Source organism: Epinephelus moara, chromosome 3 (genome assembly GCF_006386435.1).
Source record: "Epinephelus moara isolate mb chromosome 3, YSFRI_EMoa_1.0, whole genome shotgun sequence".
NCBI lineage: Eukaryota > Metazoa > Chordata > Actinopteri > Perciformes > Serranidae > Epinephelus > Epinephelus moara.
Genome location: NC_065508.1, coordinates 18,275,594 through 18,298,302, shown reverse-complemented (window position 1 = coordinate 18,298,302; position 22,709 = coordinate 18,275,594). Strand labels below are relative to the sequence as shown.

Below are 22,709 nucleotides of genomic sequence, written 5' to 3'. Positions count from 1 at the left end.
CAGTGCTCCAGCAGCACGTGGCCCAACCACCATGAATCACTCCTCCACTTTACATGTTCCATACAAATGCTTGTATGTACAGTATATTATGAACTTTGCTCATGGGTGTCACCCTGTGGGAACTCACCTGTAGTCCATACAGATGGTTCACGGATGAACAGCAGCTGCTTCTGCCTCATGGTGACCTCAAACACAGACAGGAGCAGCTACAAAGACCCAGTTACCCTCACTGGTGCTCATCTCTGTGAGCAACACCAGCACCAAACTCTCCTCTACTACCAACCAAATCTGTCTGTGTGAGATATCAGGTAACTCTGGAAAACTGTGTGACACAGTGGCTTCAACAGAGCTGAGCACTAGCTAGTGTTTACTGAAGCTTCTGGTGGAGTTATAGTAACACAGAGAGGCCACAAGTTGGTGCTGTTCTTCAGGTAGCTGATGTCATCTGTGGGCTTTGTGGTCTCATCTCCCACATTCAGCAAATCATTAGCATTTCTTTGAGCTGACCAACACACACTGAGGTATTCCCCTTAGTTTGTAACTGTAGCATGTGTTTAGTCTGGTATTTTGAACACCTTTGAGTCCAATAAAGCCAAATAAAAGCATGATTATTAACAAGGAAGAGATCTTATAATAGGATTGATTTTTTGGGTACAGTCAACACTTATAAGCGTTTCCTCTAATTTCCTAATAAATTCTTCTATCAGGAGGAGGTAAGAAAACATGTTTAGATAAAGCGTTTTTATTATTTTTTGTTATTTTTTTTGTGCAAGGTCCCCAGTCACAGTTTAATATCATGGTTTCTACTGCTAATCATTTGGGTTTTAATCAGGGCTGTGTAAAGACATGCTCAATTAAATCATTCATCATATATCTATTAATAAAAATGTTGTTCTACATACAGTATATGTTGAATATGTTTTGAGTTACATGGCTGAGCTGCTGCACTGTCTAAAAAACATTCTGGGTTACATATAATTAATATGAATTTTACCAATCATACACTATCCATTAAAGGATAACTATTTTTCAACCTGGGCCCTATTTCCACATGTGTATGTGTGCGTATGATTCATAGGTACAGCTCGTTTTAAAATTGGTTCAGTATTGAGGGAGGCGGATGCAGCCGGCAGCCGCAAAACGAGCTAAAACGGTAGATATGGGGGCAGTTACCGGCAATAGTTTAGTATCCATGTATTTGTGTGTAGCAATACTGTATCCTCACACAGTGCCAGGTATGATTTTTTTTATTATATAAATTATTAATATTACCAAAACAAATTCAACTTTAGGTAGCCTACCAGAATAATATAATCATTTGCTTTTTCAGTCCACTAGATACATTTTGTTGTTGCAAAAAAATGGCTGAAGTGTGATGAACGGACTGAAAACTTTATCTTATTAGATAAAACAGATGTTGACAACAAACATGTGGAAACTGTTATTCATGCATTCATAACCAGCTGTTTAGATTATTGCAATTCCTTGCTCTCTGGCATCAGTTAAAAATCCCTCTCGTGCCTCCAGCTCATCCAAAACTCTAGAAAACATGACCACATCACACCAATCCTGGCTCCCTACCTGTTGCTTTTAGAATTGATTTTAAGATTTTATTGATTACTTACAAAGCCCCGAGAGTCCTTGCCCCAAGTTATATAACAGATCTTTTATTGCCCTATATTCCTTTTGCACCCTGAGATCCTCAGATGCACCTTTTCTTGTTGTTCCAAGGTCAAGATTAATTCACAATGGTGACAGAGCCTTTGCAGTCCGAGCTCCACGGGGCTGCAAATTCTGTCTCATCTTTTAAATCACCTCTGAGAACCTACCTGTTTAAAACTGCCTTTCAGTGATTTTATCTGCTTTATTATTGCATGTTTTTATTTTGTTACTTGTATTCTATTTTTATTGCTTTCATCTTGCTTTATTGCTTTGTCTTTTATTTGGTTTTGTAAAGCACTTTGTAACTGTGCTTTAAAGGGTGCTATATAAAAAAAGGTTATTATTATATTATTATTATTATAAAGTTTTCCTTTGGGGACATAATTAACAGTTGAAAAAGGGTAATAAATTGCAATATATTTTATCCCAATACTCACCATGTTGCAACATATATAAATCGCAATAATGTTGTATCGTGATAATATTGTATCGTGGATCCTCTGGTGATTCCCACCCCTATAATAAACGGTGGTCTTTCCCCTATGGCAGGGGTGTCAAAACTTTTGAATGACAATACCCAGGGGCCACTGCTTCTCGCATCATTTGGGTTATTTTTAAGAAGACTCACTACAAATGAGACAAATTTTGTTTTGTTTTCCAGCGAAAAACTATTCAACATTCTGTCCCTGAAAGCATCAGCCTTCACTGTTGACGTTAAGTGTCTTTGCTGTGGCCATGTCTGTTACCTAACAGGAAATATCTGCTACTTCGTAGCCCTTGGTTTACTTGTTTACCATCTGTTTATGAAAACATTAGTTCTGCCTGCGTTGTTCCTTTTTGGTGCTCGTCTACAAACTGCATGACAGTCCTGCCATCATGTGGTGGTGAAAGAACTGATGGGATATTATTTCACCATAGAAAAGACGCTAGAGGCCAGCAAAGCAATTTAATGAGGTATGGAAGGACATTTGTGAGACCCTAAAAGACTAATAAAATATACATATAGATAATAGTAATAATATTAATTTAAAACAAAAAGACATGGCGGGCATGACTGGGAAGGGAAGGAGGAGATCCAGAGGAGTATACAGGACATAGAAATAATATAATGTGTGTTTGTGAGTGTGTGTTTGTGGTCATTTTACACATATGTAAAATGAATGAATGAGTTTAGTATGAACGTGTATGTGACTTATGTCCTACATGTAATGTATGAAATGTACTGCTGTTTTCGTGTTAGCCTAACACCTTCTGAAGTAAGTAAATTATACACTCTGTTATACACTAAAGTTCTGAATAAGATAATTATCAAGAGAAAACACATTAGTTCTGCCTGTGTAGTTCCTGCTTGGTGCACATCTACAAACTGTATGACAGTCCTGCCGTCATAAGGTGAACAGAAAAATGCAGCGATGATGCTCGATTCACAAATATTCTGTGGCTGGCCACATATAGAACATTTTGAGAGACAAGCTGAGGGCCAGACTTTGGACATGCCTGCCCTATGGCATCTACAGTATTCTATCATATCCCTGGGACTTGCTTGTCTGTCATGAGGAAAATAGACTCCAGATTTCAGATTCAGGAGAATCACAGTTTACACGTGGGCTCTAAAGAGGTTATGCCAACACTTTGGAAGCACAAACATGTCCAGGAAAAAAACTTCCAGCACTGAGGGAACAGCAAATTTCCACCAGTTTAAATACTTGAAAGTGTTCTGTTGATGATGATAACTGAATCCCAAAATTAAAAACTTCTTATGCTGCAAAATATCTGGTTTACAGCACCAATGCAATGCTGCAGTGTAGGATGTAAAGGAGCATTACAAAATGTGTTCATGAATGTTACAAATTTGTTCACTGAGTAACAGGAAAAAGAGTAGAGAAGCTGATCAAACCCCGGCATGTGCTGGGTTTATTTGCTTTCTAGGCGTGCTCAAAGGGCAACACTGAATCATCCACAGTGCAGTCCCCCATACTGGTTGCTGGTCTGCTGTTTTCATATATGTGAACAAGACATAAACACAAGAACAGCACACACATGACTGGTTGACATCTTCTTTTTTTTAATCAAATTCTTCTTATCTCAACAGCGTCTTTGGTTTTCTAAATACTTTGATGCAGCACCCATGACAACAGATGCCAACTTTCTTGGCTTCCTGGAATACGCTACATTTAGCAAATATTCCCACTATATTCACCGCTAAGTGCATGACCTTTGTCTTCTAGCTTAAAGTCACTTAGGTACACATGTCAAATTATACAAAAACTTCAGGTTTCTCATATTTTACATCAACAAATAAACAGGGGGAGGACAGGGAGCATCCTTACAGAGGCTGTCGATCCATCGGACAAACTGTACAATAACACAAAGTCAACAAATGTGTGGTTAGAAAAGACACTATCAGATGCAGTCAATTTAGAATTAAACATGACAGAATGTGGACTTGAATGGGAATGTAAAGGGGAATACCATGACAAGTAAAAGTTCTCGTGGCATTCCTTTAGTATGCAAATAATGAATGGGCTGAAGCAGACAACAGGAACACCACACAGGTCTTTGGAACACATTTCCATATTAAAACAGAAGTCAGCTTGAGATCAGAAATTCAAATTAAGAATGAGAACAATGCAACAGGGAGGTCAATGAAAAAAAAAGCACAAAAAAGCACAAATTTAAACATTAAAAATAATAATAATTACAAAAATGTTTAACAAACAAACAAACATATTCCTTGTCTGATTATTTCTTTAAATGTGAGATGGGGAGTGACATTGATATGTTTTGTACATTTCATATGAGCCATTGCTATGATTTGGCTCCTGATGAGAGCTCAGGTTCTTGGTTTCACTGCCAGCACGCGGCCCCACGTTTGCACTGAGACACAAGTGTGTGTGTGCAGCATACTGTAGATGAGGATAAGCAGCCTGACACATGGAGGTTACTGAGCTCTGCGTCGCATACATGTGTTTGGCCTGCGTGTGGCCGCAAAGCCGTGTTTGCAAAAGCACTTGTATGAGCCGGCGGTGTTCACACAGCGAGCGTTCTTGCATGGACTGACACGAACTCCTGGTTCTGCACACTCATCAATGTCTGAAAAACAACAACAATAACACATATCAGAGAGGGTAAGCTAAAAAAAAGGAAATAAAACAGTGCGTAACAGTGCCAAACACAAAGTTACTAAATACACATAACAGTCTTTGCATATACCTCTATTGGCTACTTAAAGGGGCAATAAGCGGAAATTCATCATTTCTAGATTGAAGGAATTAAAAAATCGCTATGTGAAGAACTAGAGGTGTAATTTCATCTGGAGTATAGCATGACGTAACACACCCTCTCTGTGTTGATCTCCAGCCCATTGTTTACAAGCCGGTCCGGCTGCGCGTTCATGTACGTTCATGTGAGCGCGTATTTTTGAAGCGAAATGGCGGAGAGGGGAACGAAACATTCACCTGAAGACGACCAGGATCCGACATTACCTCTAAAGAAACAACGGTCGTTGGCGAAGAAGTTGTCGGATAAAGACAGGGACAGAACCTGGATTAACACTGGCCTTGCATTTCCAAGGTGGAGAGCACTGCGAGAGCTAAAGGGGCTACAATCTGACTCGGAGCTAGCTCTTCTTCTCCTGGACAGGTACAACATAAAGTCAAATGTCTGTTTTAATTATTGTTACAGTAACGTTAGGCACATGTCGCTATGTCGATTCAATTCAAATTAATGTTACAATCGTAGCATGGGTTAATGTCCGGAGCTTGACTTATTAGCGGCTTGGTCCCAGCAATGGGTCAGGCGTTACGGTTGTGTTGGGTGAGTAGCCCGGCAGCCTAGCTAACATTTGCAATTAGCATTGTAAAATGTAGCCAGGCTAAAACATCGCTCTCACTCACGGAGAAGAGTAGGAACGTTAGCGTTAGCTCCCGGTGATGGCTCTAGCTGAGTCGGCTGCCACCGGCTACTGGAGTAACTTACTGCTATGGAGCGCTTCTACCAGCTCTTGTAGTGACTGAGCTTCGCCTCCATCTCAGCAAATATATTGCATTCATTACAGGTACCATCATCATTGAAGTAGGCAGGGAAATAGCTAAACACAGCAGAGACCGAGAGTGAGTGAAAGACATCGCTAACTGCTAAACTAAGTTTAGACGAAGCGAGTGGGGGGTGGAGAGCAGAGGTAGAGGGAGGAGTGGCTCATGACACACTTTGTTTTGGTCTACAGGCAGTGCACAACAGCAAACATAGTGGTGAAACGATTTCGCTTTTTGCCCCTTTAAAGGGAAAGTTGGTTCCAAAATAAAAAATATATATATTTCCTCTTACCTGTAGTGCTATTTATCTGTCGAAATTGTTTTGCTGTAAGTTGCTGAGTGTTGGTGATATCGGCCGTAGAGATGTCTGCCTACTCTTCAGTATAATAGAACTGCATGGCACTCGGCTTGTGGTGCTCAAAGCACCAAAAACTACACTTGAACAACTCACAGCAATCTTAAGAGCTATATCGTCGACTACTGGACTTGCTTGAGTTTCACCTCTCATCCAAAAGTCTGAAGTGAAGTCTCTAACCGAAGTTTCGAACTGAAGAAGCTGGTGAAACGTCTCCAAGAAACTCAAGTCCAGTTGCCTACGATATAGCACTTGAGATAACTGTGACCTGGATGACTGAGAATCTTTACCAACTCACAGCAATGTCTCTTTCCAGAAACCATGACCCGGTTACTCAAGACAATCCACAGACCGTGTTGTAAAAAGTTTCATATAGGAACTATTTTCATTCTACCCAACTACACCCACCAACTGTATCACTGTGCAGAAGGTAAGGTGCATCTACTCATAGACAAGAGGCAAGAGTTAGTGACAATGTGAGATGTAAATAATAATGGCATCCTCCTTGGCTGAGCTGTAACGTTAGCTAGCTCAGTGGTGCTAGCTGAGCTAGCAGTAGATGCATGCTTCCTTCTTCAGTAGCAAGAAAATAGTTCCTACATGAAACTGCTCACAACAAGGTCCATGGATTATCTTGAATGACCGGGTCATGATTTCTGTAAAGAGACATTGCTGTTTAATTAGTCAGATGTATTTTTTGGCACTCTGAGCACCACAAGCCGAGTGCCATCAAGTTCCAGTATATTGGAGAGAAGGCAGACATCACTACGGCTGATATCTCCAACACTCTGCAACTCACACCAAAACAATCTAGACCGAAACAGCACTACAGGTGAGAGGCAAAATATGTATTTTTGATTTTGGGGTGGACTGTCCCTTTAAAATGTGGTAAATAATTAATGAAAAAAATCTATTTTTGTAAGACTAGCAAGGACAAACCTATACAGCGGGTGCGGGAGTGGTCCAGCCTAAAGCCTGTGTTACATTCACACATGGTGCCTAGATAGGAGCGGACACAGCGGCCGTTTGCACAGCTGCATTCGTCTGAATCCTCCTCTGAACTGTCACCTTTTACAGACAAACAGGCAGGGGAGATGTGGGAAGAAAACAATGGTTAGTTGGGGGGAAATAGTCAAGAGTGTCTGACATATGATTGTATATTGACAAAAAATGGTGGATAGTTTTACCTGGGTTGTAGTTGGCAAAAGCTGCCAGGAAATCCTGCTCCCCATCAGACTCAGTCTCCAGATGCATCTCACACAGACGACTGAACATCTCTGAACACAAAGAATAAATGTCATCTTAGTTTAAAGGAAAGGAACAGCAGAAATCGGCCGTCGAATCCAAGCGGCCAGTTGAATTCAGTTTGCTCACCTGAGTTTCGGGGTGGACAGGTGTTACACTCGGGCCCCCAGCCACGGCCGTAGTGACAGCAGCACTCTGAGTAGGTCACCACCATGCCGTTCCTGGGCTCGCTGCAGATCAAGCCCTCATCGACCTGCAGGAAACACACGTCTTTGTGGGCTGCAGTGCGATCTGGATAGAAAAGGAGGATTAAAAAACATGAAATGTTAACTATAGCTTCACAATTAAAGGTAAAATGTAAGAATTAAGGCACTGTCAGATTCACATAAAAATTCCAGTACATGGTTCAAGTACAGGAAGCCACATTCAGCCAGTCTCTGAGCTCTAAGAATAATATCAAGTTTTCTGAGTAAAGCAGTGTTATGCAAATCAGTGGAAGATGTTAACAACCAAAGATTAAAATGTATGTAAATTTGTAACGTCAAGGGTTAAATATCATCCAGGTGTATTCAGCATTTGTAAAGCTTAAAAGCATATACAGTATTTGACATCTAATTGCATTGTTGTGATAACCACAATTACAGATGATGGATGTTGATCACATGATAGAATATCTTAATAAATGCCAGACTGACCTAAATATGCTGCAGTGAAAAAAAATATATCTCAGAGTGAAGTAAGTGCATGCTCATTGGGGTTCAGGGTAATGGACGTCAGGAGCCTATCCAAACATGCATAAGTGAGAGTGCAGAAATGAGTCCACCCCTTAAAATAATGAGTACCTGTGTGAAGCCTACAGTAGCTGTGACATTTTTAAGTTAGATATACAGCAGTCCTCTGTAAGTAAAAGATACAACAAAAGAAAAGCCTAACTAAACCTGCTACCTATTGTTTGTCTAGTATGGAGATCTGGTCATGGCACATGGAAGCTACGTTTTAAAGCTTTAGTTGGTAACTTTTATAAAAATAACCTTTTGTCATATTTGCTGAAAATGCATCCACACAGTAGTATTAAAAATCGTATTTCTCTGCCTCTTCTTACTGATTATAAGGGCCTTAACGCACATGAACGAAAACAACCAATCACAGCTGAGGAGTCTCTGAGGCAGCTGTCAATCTCTACTCGTGAATTGTGGTCAAACTGTCCAACTAGGCCTATTTCTCACCTCAAATGAATTTAGAAACAATTTTAAGTGTACTGTTTAGCTGTATCTGAGAAAGCTTGTGACCAGCTACCACGTTAGAAACAGTTGAGCCAAAATGATGCACCGCCCACTGGCTGGGGCATGCTTTCTCATTTTACAGCTAAACAGTACAGTAAAATATGTTTCTGAAAACTTCTAAGGTGAGAAATAGGCAACACAGAAAGTCTTGTTTCATATTTTATCAGCGCTGCCTAATTTGACAGTTTGTGCAACGTTGCTTGATGCTTAAGGGTTGTGTTGTGTTTCGCTTATGGTGCTAAGCTGTGTGAATACATGAATGGCTGAAGTGCAGTACTGTAATGTGTAGTATGTGTTTTCATGTTTTTATAGTGTATGCATTTTCATTTCTTCTGGACTATTATTGTAAGGCAGCAATACTTGTGCAGCTCCTGTGTCTAAGACAAAGTTCCCTCGGGGGACAATAAAGTATATCGTAACGAATTGTATTGAAGGATATCGCATCATTTCATATCGAAGGGTATGGTATCACATTGAAGGGTATCGCATCCTATCGTATTGAAGGGTATCGCATCGCATTGTATTGTATTGTATCGTATCATGTCGTATCTTATCGAAGGATATTGTATTGTATCGAAGGGTATCGTATCATATCGAAGGGCATTGTAGTGTATCAAAGAGTATCGTATTGTATCGAAGGGTATCGCACTGTGTCATATCATATCCAAAGGTATCGCACGTATCATATTGTATCATATCGCATGGTATCGTACCTTACGTATCATTTCGTATCGAAGGGTATCGTAACACATTGAAGGGAATTGCAATGTATCGTATCAAAGGGTATTGCATTGTATTGTATTGTGTCGTATCTTATAGAAGGATATTGTATTGCATCGACTGGTATCGCATCTTATCGAAGGGCATCGTATTGTGTCGTATCTTATAGAAGGATATCGTATTGCATCGAATGGTATCACATATTATCGAAGGGCATCGTATTGTATCGTATCATAGCCTAAGGTATTGCATCGCATCGTATCATATCATATTGTATCGTATCGTTTAACCACAGTTCCCAAGCCAAGATTAACATGATTGACAGCTGTATAAGAGATTCCTTGGCTGTGATTTTTTGTTTACCAACAGTCGCGGCAGATTTTTCACATATTATCGGCTTTATGTGCTTCTGTGTGGATTTAGTGACATTTTGACATTTCCAGCATATATGACAAATCTATTTTAATAAAAGTTTCCAACTGTAGCTTTAATAGATTAAATTATTTATTATTTATTTATTGATTATTTATTTATTCACACCTACAAAAACCAATGTCATAAATACAAACGACACTGAAAAAAAATTAACACAAGCACTTATCAATTAGTGTAAGATTGATGGCTGTGTGATTAAGTGGCTGCGTGTGTTGCACTGATTATGAAGACACAGTTTGCTCTAATTAGGCAAACAGCTTCTTGTTACAGCTCCCTTATGCTGTAATTGTGAAGACAGAGTATATAATAGTGTCATTTTTCGGTCTGCTGGTTGCAATGCATCACACCTAAACAATCCTATAGCGATAATCACAGATGTTAAACCAGCCATATTAAAGATGTTCATTACTCTGTAAGAAATGGCAGCTGGAAACATGACAGTACTGTGAATCACATATCTTACATGCAAAATGATCATCAGTGAGGTCAAGCCATTCTTCACTAAATGAAGATCTGTCTTTTCTCTACCAGAACAAATCAATTTTATCATCTATAACAGCACAGACACAAATTGTTTCTGGAAAAATAGACATGCAGAGAAAATGCTAAAAGTAATCACTTTTTTTCTCACACTGAACATGCTCAGATATTGCTTCGTCTGTATCAATGCCTCAATTCCATATGTATTCTTTTAATAACTACACAAAGTGGTATCTCTCCAAAGAATGGGAAAGCGTTTCTATAAAGTTGGTAAGAGGGAAAACATAAAGCCAGTACAGGCCAGATGGGACACAAGTTGGGAGGAATTAAAAAGAGCAACATGAGCGGCAGATGTCGAGGTAAGCCAAAACTCATTTGGATCGGTCATGCTCAGGTGAGCTGACGCTGATTTTACCCACCGTCATAGACGCACTGTTTCAGCGCTGCACTGAAGGTGAGGGGAGGGTCGCAAAAACAGTGAAAGGAGCCGGGCGTGTTCTCACACCTCCCATTCTTACAGTACGAGGGGTCCTGGCACTCATTCACATCTGCAAAGGGCACCACAGACACTGGTTACAGTATGAACATCTGCTTGGGGCCAGCTCTTAGTCTGTAGGTGGTGGACACAATAATTTTTTAAAAATGTGCTACATCATGAAATTCATTACAATTATCCTGCATTATGTAAAGTTTACTGCACAGTGTTTGCGATTATATTAAAAATACATTGATCCAACTTTCAGCTTTAACAAGTTGCAGACAGTTGAATCAACTCTGACACAACAAAAAATGAACATTTTAAGCTTGAAGTGATACTGTAATGGTTTGGATAACAATGTTCAGTGGGTGCTGTTATTGTGTCCACCCCTAGTTTACTTTCTGTTTACGTTTCTACCATAAATGTTGCATGCAAAGCTCTGCTTATGACAAAAATTAGCTTCAGTCATGCATAACACTGCAGCTGGTCTCTAGTAAACATGCAACCAGTCTGTGATATCTGCACAAAGGCTGCAGGTTAAAACAGGAAGCTTGGTTCCAGCAACACTTCAACTGAGGAATCGTTTATCTCCTGAAAAGTTTGCAGGCAGTTTGCAGAGAAAATGATACCGCTATTATGGCCAGTGTGTACTGGGATGTGCATGTAGCAAGTCTCTAATCTTTGCTCTTGGTTGAAGGTTGAACAAAACCACATATGGTGTCTCCACACTGATAGCTGAAGAATGAGGGTCTGGTATGAATTTAGAAAGGCATGTTTAAAATCTACCGGGTTTTCCCAACTCTTTTATCAGTCCAACTGTTTTTAATTCAGGCCATTACAGAACAAGCCATATTCAGCCATGTTATTTGTTATTTGTTCAGAACTTGTCAGTTTAAAACAACATCCTCAGCATAAGAACAGAAGAATTTGTGGTGAGTGCATAGTAATTGTCAATTGATCTTTCCCATTTGTAATGGTCCAACAAGCTGTCGCAGTAAGCATGGAGCCCACACTGTAATTAACTCCACTCCCTGAAGAAATATTATCATATTTTTGGAAAAATGAAACAGTGATTCCAGAGAGAAGCAGACAGAGGGGTCTACAGTCTGTGTTTGAAGGATATATCCAGGATGTCAAACTGACTCAGCAGCAACAACAGGTTAAAAAGACAAAGATAGTTAGAAGTTAAAGCTGAACTATAGGCTACAGATCACAGTGTAAAAGTGAACCACCACATCACTGCTGATCGCCACAGAAGACAATGAATATAAAGGGAAACTTTGCTGATATTGAACCAGCTGTGTGGCATCACAGGGTGTACAGATGAACGGTGTTTTGCTGGTGCCACCGCCAGCACCCGGACCTCCACCTCCAGAAGGGCAGGGATTTCGGGGGAAGTCAAACAACGTTCATCTGTGCACAATGCGATGACACACAGCTGGTTGAATATCAGCAAAATTTCCCTGCTTCCCTTCACTGGTTCCTGTACAGCAGGGTCGGTCTTTGTTTCACTATTATAATCATTAAAAAGCAAAAGCAGCATGTGTATACATTCAGCAGGCTATATCTTCAGTAGCTAGCTAGCTAACTCTACACCTTTCAGGGTCTGATGTTGGTTTTGGAACAGGGAAGAAACATATATCTTTTTCCAACCTCTAAGGTAACGAGTATCATTAATACAGGACGTGCCCCAGGCACAACATTCAGCTCCAAATCCACAAAACCAGCCCGAAAATGAAGGAAATCTGAAACAACTGCATTAGAGACAATGGAGCACAGCTGTGTTGTTGTCTGACCCTGGTCTGAGCCGGCCTGATGCTACGTTATGATTGGCCAGTCTGCGTCCGAGGGCAGGACTTGTGGGCCACATGCTTCCTAAAACTAATTGCAAAAGCACTTGACTTGAGTGCCGACTCAAAGCTCTCAAAGGTGAGACTTCAAATGATTTATCAGCATTTAGCATTTTACTTCTGTCTTTAATAACACAGCCAGCTGTGAAGTTACACTTTGTATTGTTACTTCCCTGTCACCTGGAGTAATGCTCTCTGCTCTCTTCTGTGGGAACAAACCACACTCTCGGACTTGGAGGTACTGATTTTTGTCCCAACTATGCCACACTTAGCTGTAAACTCCTACAGTAAACACTGAGGGCCACAAACAAAAACGATGACATCATCTGCAAACAACAGCACCTCACTGTCACAAAACCAGAACGTTCCAGTCCTGAGCTCAGGTGTGTCTTGAACTATGACAAACAAAACAGTTAACAAAGACACACCTGTTGGAGTCCGGAGCCAACCGTGAACATGTTTGACTTAATAAAAAAAATGCATCTCCCATTTTAAGTGTAGTGGAACAAGAGTTTGCCATATTTGCAAACACTTGCTACAAAATACCTCTGGCAACATGGTCACAGAATGGCCATCTGATATTCATCCTTCACAGTCAGGCAAGAATCATTTCTCACTGCATTTACTTCTGCACATATGCCAGCTGCAGCCTTGCTTTCTTAAAGTGGTGTAGTTTAACTGCACTTCCCCAACCTCTGGCCACAAGGAGGTAAAAAGTGAATACCAAGTTTAAGACAGAGTTCTCAACCAGATTTTATCAGAAAACCCTAGCCCCTTTTACACTGCCTCTTAAAGCAGGAATTTCATGCCATTATGCCGCCTCGCCATTCTGTATGATAGGTACAATTGTGCAATGGGGGAACAGAGTTGCCCCGCCTGTAAGTCGGCATCGGAGGTAGTGACAGCACTGAAATGGTGTCAGTATAAATAGGACAGCAGGCAGGATGGGATCATGGGTGGAACGGTTGTGGCATTTCGACGACCACCAGTTCAGGCATCAGTTACAGTAAAAAATGATTGCAAAGGCAGCTCCTCACTTGAGTTATATAAAGTTATAGAACACTTATAACTATGTAATTTTAGCACTGAGCTGCACAAACAAACACACATCACTTGATTGTCTACAGTCTAAATGGTTAACTATTTTTACCATTACATGTAAAAAATGTACATAGAAATACATACTGTAAGTCTTCTATGTTCGTATTTCTGTCCGTTCACCATCTGCAACTCAGACCATGAGCTTAAATGCATGTTTTCAATTAGTTTGGACTTTAGTTTCACTGCTTCGCTAACAACATTCAGCTCCACATCTCCACCAAAGTCATCACTCCCGCCTCTCACTCTACCCTCACCAACTGCATTATTGAAATAAAATCCTGTCTTCAAACCAACTTCCTCAAACTTAACTGTTACAAACCAGAAGTCATCATCATCGGCCCAAAATCTCTTCTCAAATCCACCCATAACTTCTCCCTCTCCATCGACAGCTCCACTGTGCTCAACGTCCCCCATTTTCGTAACCTTGGTGTCATCTTCAATCAAACCCTCTACTTTGACCAACGTATCAAACACATCACCAAAACAGCCTTCTTCCATCTCAGAAACATCGCCTGCCTCCGTCCATCCCTCTCCTTCTCAGCTGCAGAGACTCTCATTCATGCATTCATCACTTCCAGACTTGATCACTGCAACAGTCTCCTCTACGGTTCATCATCCCAAACTCTCAAGAAACTACAACATATCCAGAATTCAGCTGTTCATCTTCTAACACACTCTTGCACCCGTGACCACATCAACCCCCTCCTCATCACCTTTAACGCCCTCCACAACCTGGCTCCCGCCCACCTGTCTGAGCTCCTCCATCAGCACACTCCCTCCCGCACTCTTAGGTCTGCTGATGCAAACCTCCTGCTCCCACCAGGACTAACCACTGCACCTGGGGGGGCAGGGCCTTTTCCACTGCTGCCCCCACCCTCTAGAACTCAGTCCCTAAATACATCAGAGACTCCCCCTCACTCTCCACCTTCAAGAAATCCCTCAAAACACACCTATTATTATTTCCTTTTTTGTGTTGTTGTTCTCGTTCTCTGTAAAGCGTCTTTGAGTATCCGGAAAATTGCTATATAAATCCAATGAATTATATTATTATTATTAGTTTACTTTAGACAGAATATGTATCATAATGTATGTATAATATTTCATCCAACATCATCATGCTGCCATCACTATATGTAAAGAAATGATGGCTGCAACTAGTGATTTCTATTGGTGATAAATCTGTCGATTGTTCCTTTGTTAATAGATTAGTATATGGATTAGGTCTATAAAACGTCAGGGAATGGTTAAAAATGTTCATCAGTGATTCCCAAAGTCTAAGATGACCTCCCAAAAGGTCTTGTTATGTCCACAAGCCAAATATATAAAGCTTACTGTCATAGGGGAGTTAAAAAAACACAAGACATTCACATTTACGAAGCTGAAATCAGAGAATTTTTCTTTTTTCTTTTAATCATTCAAACCGATAAATCGATTATCACATTAGTTGGCAATAAATAATGGATTGTGGGGTCCCCCAAGGTTCAATTTTAGCTCCAATACTTTTTAATCTTTACATGCTGCCACTTGGAAACCTCACAAGGAGGCACTGCATCAGTTTCTATAGTTATGCTGATGATACACAGCTGTACATTGCCGTGTCTCCTGATGACTCAGGGCCAATTGATGCCCTTTTTAACTGTATTTTAGATATTAAGATGGCTGAAAACTATCTTCAACTCGACCTGGACAAAAACAAAGGTCTTAGTTATTGGTCCTGAGGCTCAGAGAGACAGGTGAAAAACCTTGGAGTTATCTTTGATTTGAATCTTAGTTTTGAGCCACATATTAGAAGTATAACCAAAACTGGATTTTATCATCTTCAGAACATTGCCAGAGTGCGATCGTTTCTCTCCTTAGCCAACACCGAGACACTGATGCGTGCTTTTATCACCTGCAGAATTGATTACTGTAATGCTCTAATTTCTGGTCTTCCTAAGAAAAACAGCTCAGTTACAGTTATTACAAAACTCAGCTGCACGTGTGCTGACAAGGATCATAAAGACAGCACACATTACACCAATTTTAAAGTCTCTACACTGGCTTCCTGTGTGCTTTAGAGTTTAGTTTAAGATCCTTTTCTTGGTTTAAGAAGCTCTAAATGGTCTTAGGCCTACCTATTTATCAGATTTGCTTTTATCATATGAACCCTCTAGAACCCTTCTGGTAGTGGCCTTTTAATAATCCCCAAAGTTAGAACAAAAACTCACGGTGAGGCAACTAATGGATTAATTGTTGCAGCTCTGAAAGAAATCACTGGGTCTTCTCAAGGTTGTCCCTCTGTAATATCACCTCTTAAAGTCAATTTCAGGCTCAAAGCGATAAAGTAAGATCACAAAAATCGCCTTGAGCCACTTATAATGTGATGAAAACACAAACTGTTTCGACACGCTCACATAATTTGTAATCATCTTTAATTGTGATTACAAAACATCATGGGCGTAATGTTTGATCTACCTCCTCATTATGATGATGTCAATGCCTTCTACTTAAACCAGAAAAATGATGATGTCTGTTCTCGCCTCTGTTTAGTACAATGACACCTACAGAAAGATTAGTAGATTTGTTCACCTTCTTGGTTCAGCTTGGCACAGATATCAGCTCTGTCTCACATACACTGCCTCCCACAAGCGCAGACAGCCAACACTATCATTTCTTTGTTTTGTTTTTTCCTAGAATAAACTGCTGTTACCCACCACTGCCTCGCTGCTCTTCATAACACCCCCACTGCACAGGGTCTGCACTCACCAGCCTGCTCCTCAGGAGTCACACAACTGTTACGGTCGGTGGCCAGGGTCCAGGGCGGAGAGCAGATGCAGTAGTACGACCCTGGAGTGTCCACACAGTGTCCGTTCTTACAGTTGGATGGGTCTTCACACTCGTTCACATCTGTAGAACAGAAAGGTCAACTCAAAGATCAAGATCATCTCTCCTGTGGCTACAAGTAGATAGACGCGGAATAAGATTTCACTCACCTGCTACTGTTGCGATCACACACTCCTTCTTGCTGGGGTCTGGAGTCCACGGCCGTTTGCAGTTGCAGTAGAAAGACCCTTCAGTGTTGACGCAGTGACCATTAGTGCACAAAGACTCATCGTGGCATTCGTTCACATCTGAGGGAGAACAGGCAACCACAAAGAACAACGTTCTTCTGTTATGAAGCATCTACAAAACAAACAGCATGTTTACAGATGCTATTTAGGTTACATTTTTAGATGTGTATATCTACACACTTACCGATGCACTCGAGAAGGTTGCCGTCGTAGTAGAAGCCCTGCTGACAGTAGCACTCGTAGCCCGGCTGCGTGTTCTCACAGCGACCCTTCTTGCAGATTTCTTCAGCAAACAGAGAACACTCGTCGATATCTGCAGAGGTGGAAAAAGAAATCTCTTTTTAGAAACAGACTGTCACTCCCCACGTTTTACCAATCTCATGAGGAGTGTATTTAAGTCAGGTGGTGCTATAATCGTTCTAATGTTATATTTGTTTTTATTCTAACAAAGAATTTTGGTGCAAAAGCAGGAATATCTTATCGTTGTGTAGCCCTTTTGTTTGTGAATGTTGTGACTCAAGTTGTGTAATATTTACCATGGTAGACAGGCAGGCTGTACATGAGTCCTTCATCATAGTATAGGCCTTGACCGTTTGGACACAGGAATCGGAATTCAGCTGGGTGGAGAGGACCGGACAGAGTTTAGTAAACAGTAAAATATACAGTAGATGCAGAGTATGACAAAATGTTCACCATTTGATGGAGACTTTAATCCAGATGCATTTAGCACTGGTGAACTCAACAGAAATAGAACTAGCTATTATCATGGGCACAATTCTTAAAGTATAGAGTATTATCTCAACAACGTTTGAACCTCTTGTACTTCGCAAGGACACTAGTGTTCCCAGCTTACATTACTGTCTTCTGGAGGCTGTAGCAGTTTGAGTTTTAAAGATAGAGTGAAGATATTATATGAACCTTGAAGCCCTGATGAATCTATCGGTACCAACTGTGTCATGTTAGGTTGTCGGGAAGGGGGTTAAATGATGCTCCAAAGTTAGGCGAAATTTTGGTGAGGGAAAAACTGGCATTCGCATTTTTACAGGGATCCTTTGACCTCTCCCCTCAAGATATCTGAATGACAATGGGTTCTATAGACACTGAAGAGTCTCCTGTTTACAGACATGCCCAATTTTGCTAGACCCAAGCAGTTCTGGGCAAAAGCTATGCAGCGTTTTGCATACAGTACCAAATTTTCACCTGTTGTATTTAAATATTTCTGCATACTGTGGTCCCTAAAGTGTCTTAGAAATGCATAAATTGGGTATGCCTAGAGAGCTGAGACTCCCGTGGATTCAATGAGCCAAATTGTATTCATGTGAGATGATGTTAGTCCCCATAATAGCCTTTCATTGCAGTTTTTTGAAACGTGTCCTTACTGTATAAAATGACCCATTGTGACCTTCAGGATAATCACAGCCTCATGAAACTTTACAACCACAAACTAGAGACCTTGGACATTCAGAGGATGTAAGGCTTTCATAAGTTTCCAGAACTGATTTGCCTGCCATCCAATCCCCGAAAAATGCAAGTCTTCCAGAAATCTCCATATGTCAGAAGCTTTTGATTCCAAATTACAGCATGGATTCTTCTACAGTATTCTTCAAGGTCTTGGTGTATTAATGTGGTATTTTGGAGGGCACTTTAACCATTTTTTCAATTCTCAAGTGGTAAAAAATGCTTACATTTAGCACCAAATCTGTGTAACAATGGTATAAACCAAAAAATTGCTTGAAGAACTTATAAGACATAACTGAGCATGGGAACGGCCATCATAATGTTCTAAACTCCTATAAACTCTGAACTTTCAAAGTTTGAATAGACACCTGACCAAAACACTATGTTCATTACATATATATCATTATTGTCCAAACCCTTGTGAGTAACCCATTCAACACACTGAGGTACAGACCCATTAATAACCTGATCGAATGTGTGTTTACGTGCATTATGCACCCAGGATGTAAATGTACCAGATTGGGAGACAGGACAGGGGTAGATCTCGCAGTGGTCTCCCCATCCCACACCAATGGAGCAGCAACATTCCTGCTTGGTGACGTTGGTGGCCAGGACGCTGTCGCAGAACACAGTATCATCGAGGTTCAGGTAGCACTCCTTCTTCTCATCCGTCACCACTCGAACTGCTGCAGGAGCAAACAGGGAATGTTAGGGAACAGATGTTTTGGTGTGCAAATCCAGCAACTGGACTGGATCTCAATCAGGCTCGCCAAGCTGGCCTGTCTCTTAATTTTAGTTTATTTTGTGACTTGGTTCATATAGAATATATGATTTGGTAATTTATGACCAATAATTATAATTGTTTGTCTTTCAGGCCGTTAGATTGGTTTGAACTGAAATGTTTTGGTTTCGGGACAGGCGGGGATCAAATGTTCAGGCCTGGTTTAAGCTCGGGGATAAATGTGGGTCCACACTAAAGCAGAAGGAATCAGAGCAGGCTTACCCTCACAGCTGTGTTTGTCCTCTGAGAGGACATAGCCGTGATTGCAGGCACACACATAGGAGCCCGGTCTGTTCTCACAAGAGCCGAAGGGCTGGCAGAGGCTTCTGTCGGCGCATTCATCTATGTCTGAAAGGGAAATCACACATGCTGCTCTGAGTGTTTGTTTCAATCCAAACACCATCTGAGTTGCAAACAAATACATTTTGTTCTTTTTTTTTTAAACATCTTTAATTTTTATTCAGAATGAATTAAGAAAACATTTGGTCACTGGTATATTTGTTTAAACATTTTAAATATCAGCAAATGCAGTGCCCATATCAGGTACACTTATTTTTATCCACAATGCCAGAGAGATATGTGGAATTTACAGCTGTCAGTGATTAAGCAAAATAATAATAATTCATAAGGTAAGGATGAGAAAAAAAGATACTGTAAATAAAACAAACTCAAAGGGCTAGTGCAGGGGTGTCAAAGGGTCCAATTCGGCCCACTAGATGACTAGACTAAGGGTGCTTTCACACCTGCCCTGTTTGGTTTGGTTCAATTGAACTGAAGTTTGTTTGCCCCCTAAGTGCAGTTTGTTTGGGCAGGTGTGAACACAGCAATCACACTCGGGTGCGCACCAAAACAACCGGACCGAGACCTTCTTGAAGAGGTGGTCTTGGTCCGGTTACAAATGAACTCTGGTGTGGTTCATTTGTGGTGACAACGTGTTCCGACTTCGATCTGAACCAACTGCAGTCACATGACACATTGTTTGGGTTAAACATGAGCATGTTACAGTCCTGGAGGATTATTAATGTGCACCTCCTCCTGTACTGCCTTAATATGCACATTCAGCACATCCAATGCATCAAAACATTGTTTTCTAGTTGGAGCCGCGCCTCGTTTTCAAACTGTATGGTTTGACTAAAATGAACAATGACAGCAATATAGTCCACGATGAGCAGCGCTAAAATCAACCTGCGTAGTTGTCCCTCCATTGTGACATTAGAAAGTGTCACATTTATCTTGCAAGTGTACTCTTCTTCAACGTTTGCTTTACTTCCTGGATTTTTCCCACATGGAAATTCTGACCAATCAAGAGCAGCTTTCTCGCACAAGGCATTTCATCTGGTCCGCTTGTAAATGCTGCCGTGAGAACACGAACCAACTCTAGGTAATTATTCAACTTAGCAACAAGATTAGTCCCTGATTCAGACCAAAGCAAGACAACACTAGGTCTGAAAGCACCCTAAGAGGTGCCAGTGAATGGCTCTATCTGGAGCAAACGTTTAGTTTGTCCGTTCTGGGCGACCATAGAAACATGGCAGTGCAACATTGTGAACTACATGGATGTGAACCCACTCCCTATGTAGATACAACGGCTCACTCTAAGGTAATGAAAATGAAAATGAAACTAATAAAACCATAGTGATTAATATTATATACCACTTCTGCCAATAGATGCCTCTAAATCCTACACACTGGACCTTTAAAGATGCAGTTTAGCTTACCATATCCTGCATATGAGTCAGTTACTAACAAGACGACAGACAGCATCCTGTTTTCTAAGAAAGGTCTCGCCTTAAAGAATTAAAGGGACTGACCTTGACACCTCCTGCCTCCGACCAGTGTGTAACCCTTCTGGCACTCGCAGTGGTATGAGCCCATGTTGTTGATACAGCGGCCCCTCTGACAGTTTGATGGCCTCTCACACTCATTGATATCTGAAGGGAAGGAAATAAAAACAATGTTGGAATGTGGAGCGTGTGGTGAGCAGGATTAATGAACTGGTTGAAAACAATGTGAACTCAGTCATGCTTTATTTGGACAGTCCAGTGATGACTATATCAAGGGAGTTTAAAGCGGTAATAACTTGCATATTGGTTCTAAGTGAAGTCGGGCTGTACCAAACTGTTCAAAGCTTTATTCATAATGTTGACATCTGAATTCTGAATCAACATCTGAATGCTGCGCAGCTTTTTTCTTTTGTTTTTACGTGTCTATTCATTCAATTTAAGCCTGGTATTTCTGCACAGGTGCAGATAAAGTTGTGGCTACACTAATATAATTAGTATTATACTATTTGTAGAATTGGGTTCAAGTGGTGGCTGTGTAGGATTGTCAGACTCGTGTGATGGAAACTTTCCGAATGACTCCACAGCATCAAAATTTGTTTTAATTTAACAATATATTCTGCCTCAGTCCATGTTTGTTGGTGTTCAGCATTTACAATGATGTCAAAAAACAATTTGTTCTTCCACTTGCCGCACACAAAGTGAGGCATGCACCTGTATGATTGCTGATCATGATGGTTGATCAAATGAAGAAATGCATATGGAGCCAGAGTGTGTGACACTTGTTTTCTCTAATCAAATCATAAAGTATGACGACAGACATTTGAAGCTTCATTTAAAAACCGCAATAGAAGCTTCAAATGTGACGACAAATGAGACTCAGTACAGCCGTAATGTGAACACTATTAAAATACATGGCGTGTTGAATAATTCATGCCTTCGCAGTGGCTGCCCTCCTGTGTGCGCTGGTATCCTGGGTAGCACTGACACTGGAAGGAGCCTTCTGTATTGATGCAGTGACCGTAAGCACACAGCCGGACGTCCTCACACTCATCAATGTCTGTTTGGGAAAAGAAAAAAAACTTCAGCACCAAACGGCCATCAAATCACTCAACCGCATCATAAGCACCTTAGTGTTGGTAATGTCATGTAAAGGTTAGGTTTGAGCATCACTCACCGCCGCAGACTTTGCTGTCTGAAGATGGGAGGAAGCCCTCGTTACACAGGCAGCGGTAAGTACCAGGGAGGTTCTCACAGCGCCCGTTGGGACAGATACCAGGTTTCTGACACTCATTAATGTCTGTGAAACATATAGGAGACATGAAAAGACGGTCAGTTTGTAGCAATGTTTCTTTTATTTGGACCTAATTACATTTTTTATTATCATTGCAGTGCAGATTCACAGTATTGAATTTACTGCATAATTTCCATGGTATTCTCCAGGGTTTGGCTGATACTGCTACTAATATATTTCACATTATTGCAGTGCTACTACTTTATGTCTTGTTTTCCCCAGTGAGGTTTGTAACTCATATAATATGCACGTAAATATTTTTAAAAAACGGCTCTAACACCTGATTTATTACAATAATATAAAACTAGCATATTTGTCTTTAACCAGTGAAGATGTGGAGGACAGACTACCTAGAGACATAGCATATAATGTGTGTTTATTGTAATATTTTAAAATATAGGGTTCTCCTTGTACAGTAGGTTAATCGAAGATGTTTCCGTGTAATGATGCCCAACATACTTCATGGCTCAAATTACACCTAATAATGATGTGTAGGGATGCACCGAAATGAAAATTTGTGGCCAAAGCTGAAGCCGAATAATATTAAACGCTTGGCCGAATACCGAGTACCGAATACCGAATATCGTTGTTTAGTTTTTCATTAGTTTTTGCAGATGAACCCCCTCCAGATTAGTGTTGTCACGGTACCAAAATTGGGACCCACTGTACGATACCAATGAAAATATCATGGTTCTGAGTAGT

The 22,709-nt window shown here is 40.7% G+C and overlaps 1 protein-coding gene across 6 annotated transcripts in view; it reads right to left on the bottom strand.

The window, feature by feature from the left end:
* Window positions 1-3,705: 3,705 nt before the first annotated feature.
* ltbp3 (latent transforming growth factor beta binding protein 3) overlaps window positions 3,706-22,709 on the bottom strand; it is a 60,625-nt gene continuing 41,621 nt past the window's right edge. For 5 of the 6 annotated variants that reach the window (XM_050041054.1, XM_050041050.1, XM_050041049.1 and 2 more), the window contains 14 exons: window positions 21,891-22,013; window positions 21,651-21,773; window positions 20,744-20,863; window positions 19,155-19,280; window positions 18,667-18,837; window positions 17,230-17,310; window positions 16,878-17,006; window positions 16,616-16,753; window positions 16,389-16,529; window positions 10,634-10,762; window positions 7,426-7,587; window positions 7,239-7,328; window positions 6,991-7,119; window positions 3,706-4,755 (listed from right to left, as the gene is read on the bottom strand). In XM_050041054.1, the coding sequence (XP_049897011.1) occupies window positions 4,604-4,755; window positions 6,991-7,119; window positions 7,239-7,328; window positions 7,426-7,587; window positions 10,634-10,762; window positions 16,389-16,529; window positions 16,616-16,753; window positions 16,878-17,006; window positions 17,230-17,310; window positions 18,667-18,837; window positions 19,155-19,280; window positions 20,744-20,863; window positions 21,651-21,773; window positions 21,891-22,013 (1,814 nt within the window). In that variant the 3' untranslated portion in view covers window positions 3,706-4,603. The remainder of the gene's footprint in view (window positions 4,756-6,990; window positions 7,120-7,238; window positions 7,329-7,425; window positions 7,588-10,633; window positions 10,763-16,388; window positions 16,530-16,615; window positions 16,754-16,877; window positions 17,007-17,229; window positions 17,311-18,666; window positions 18,838-19,154; window positions 19,281-20,743; window positions 20,864-21,650; window positions 21,774-21,890; window positions 22,014-22,709) is intronic. The other variant, XM_050041052.1, reaches the window with a different exon arrangement.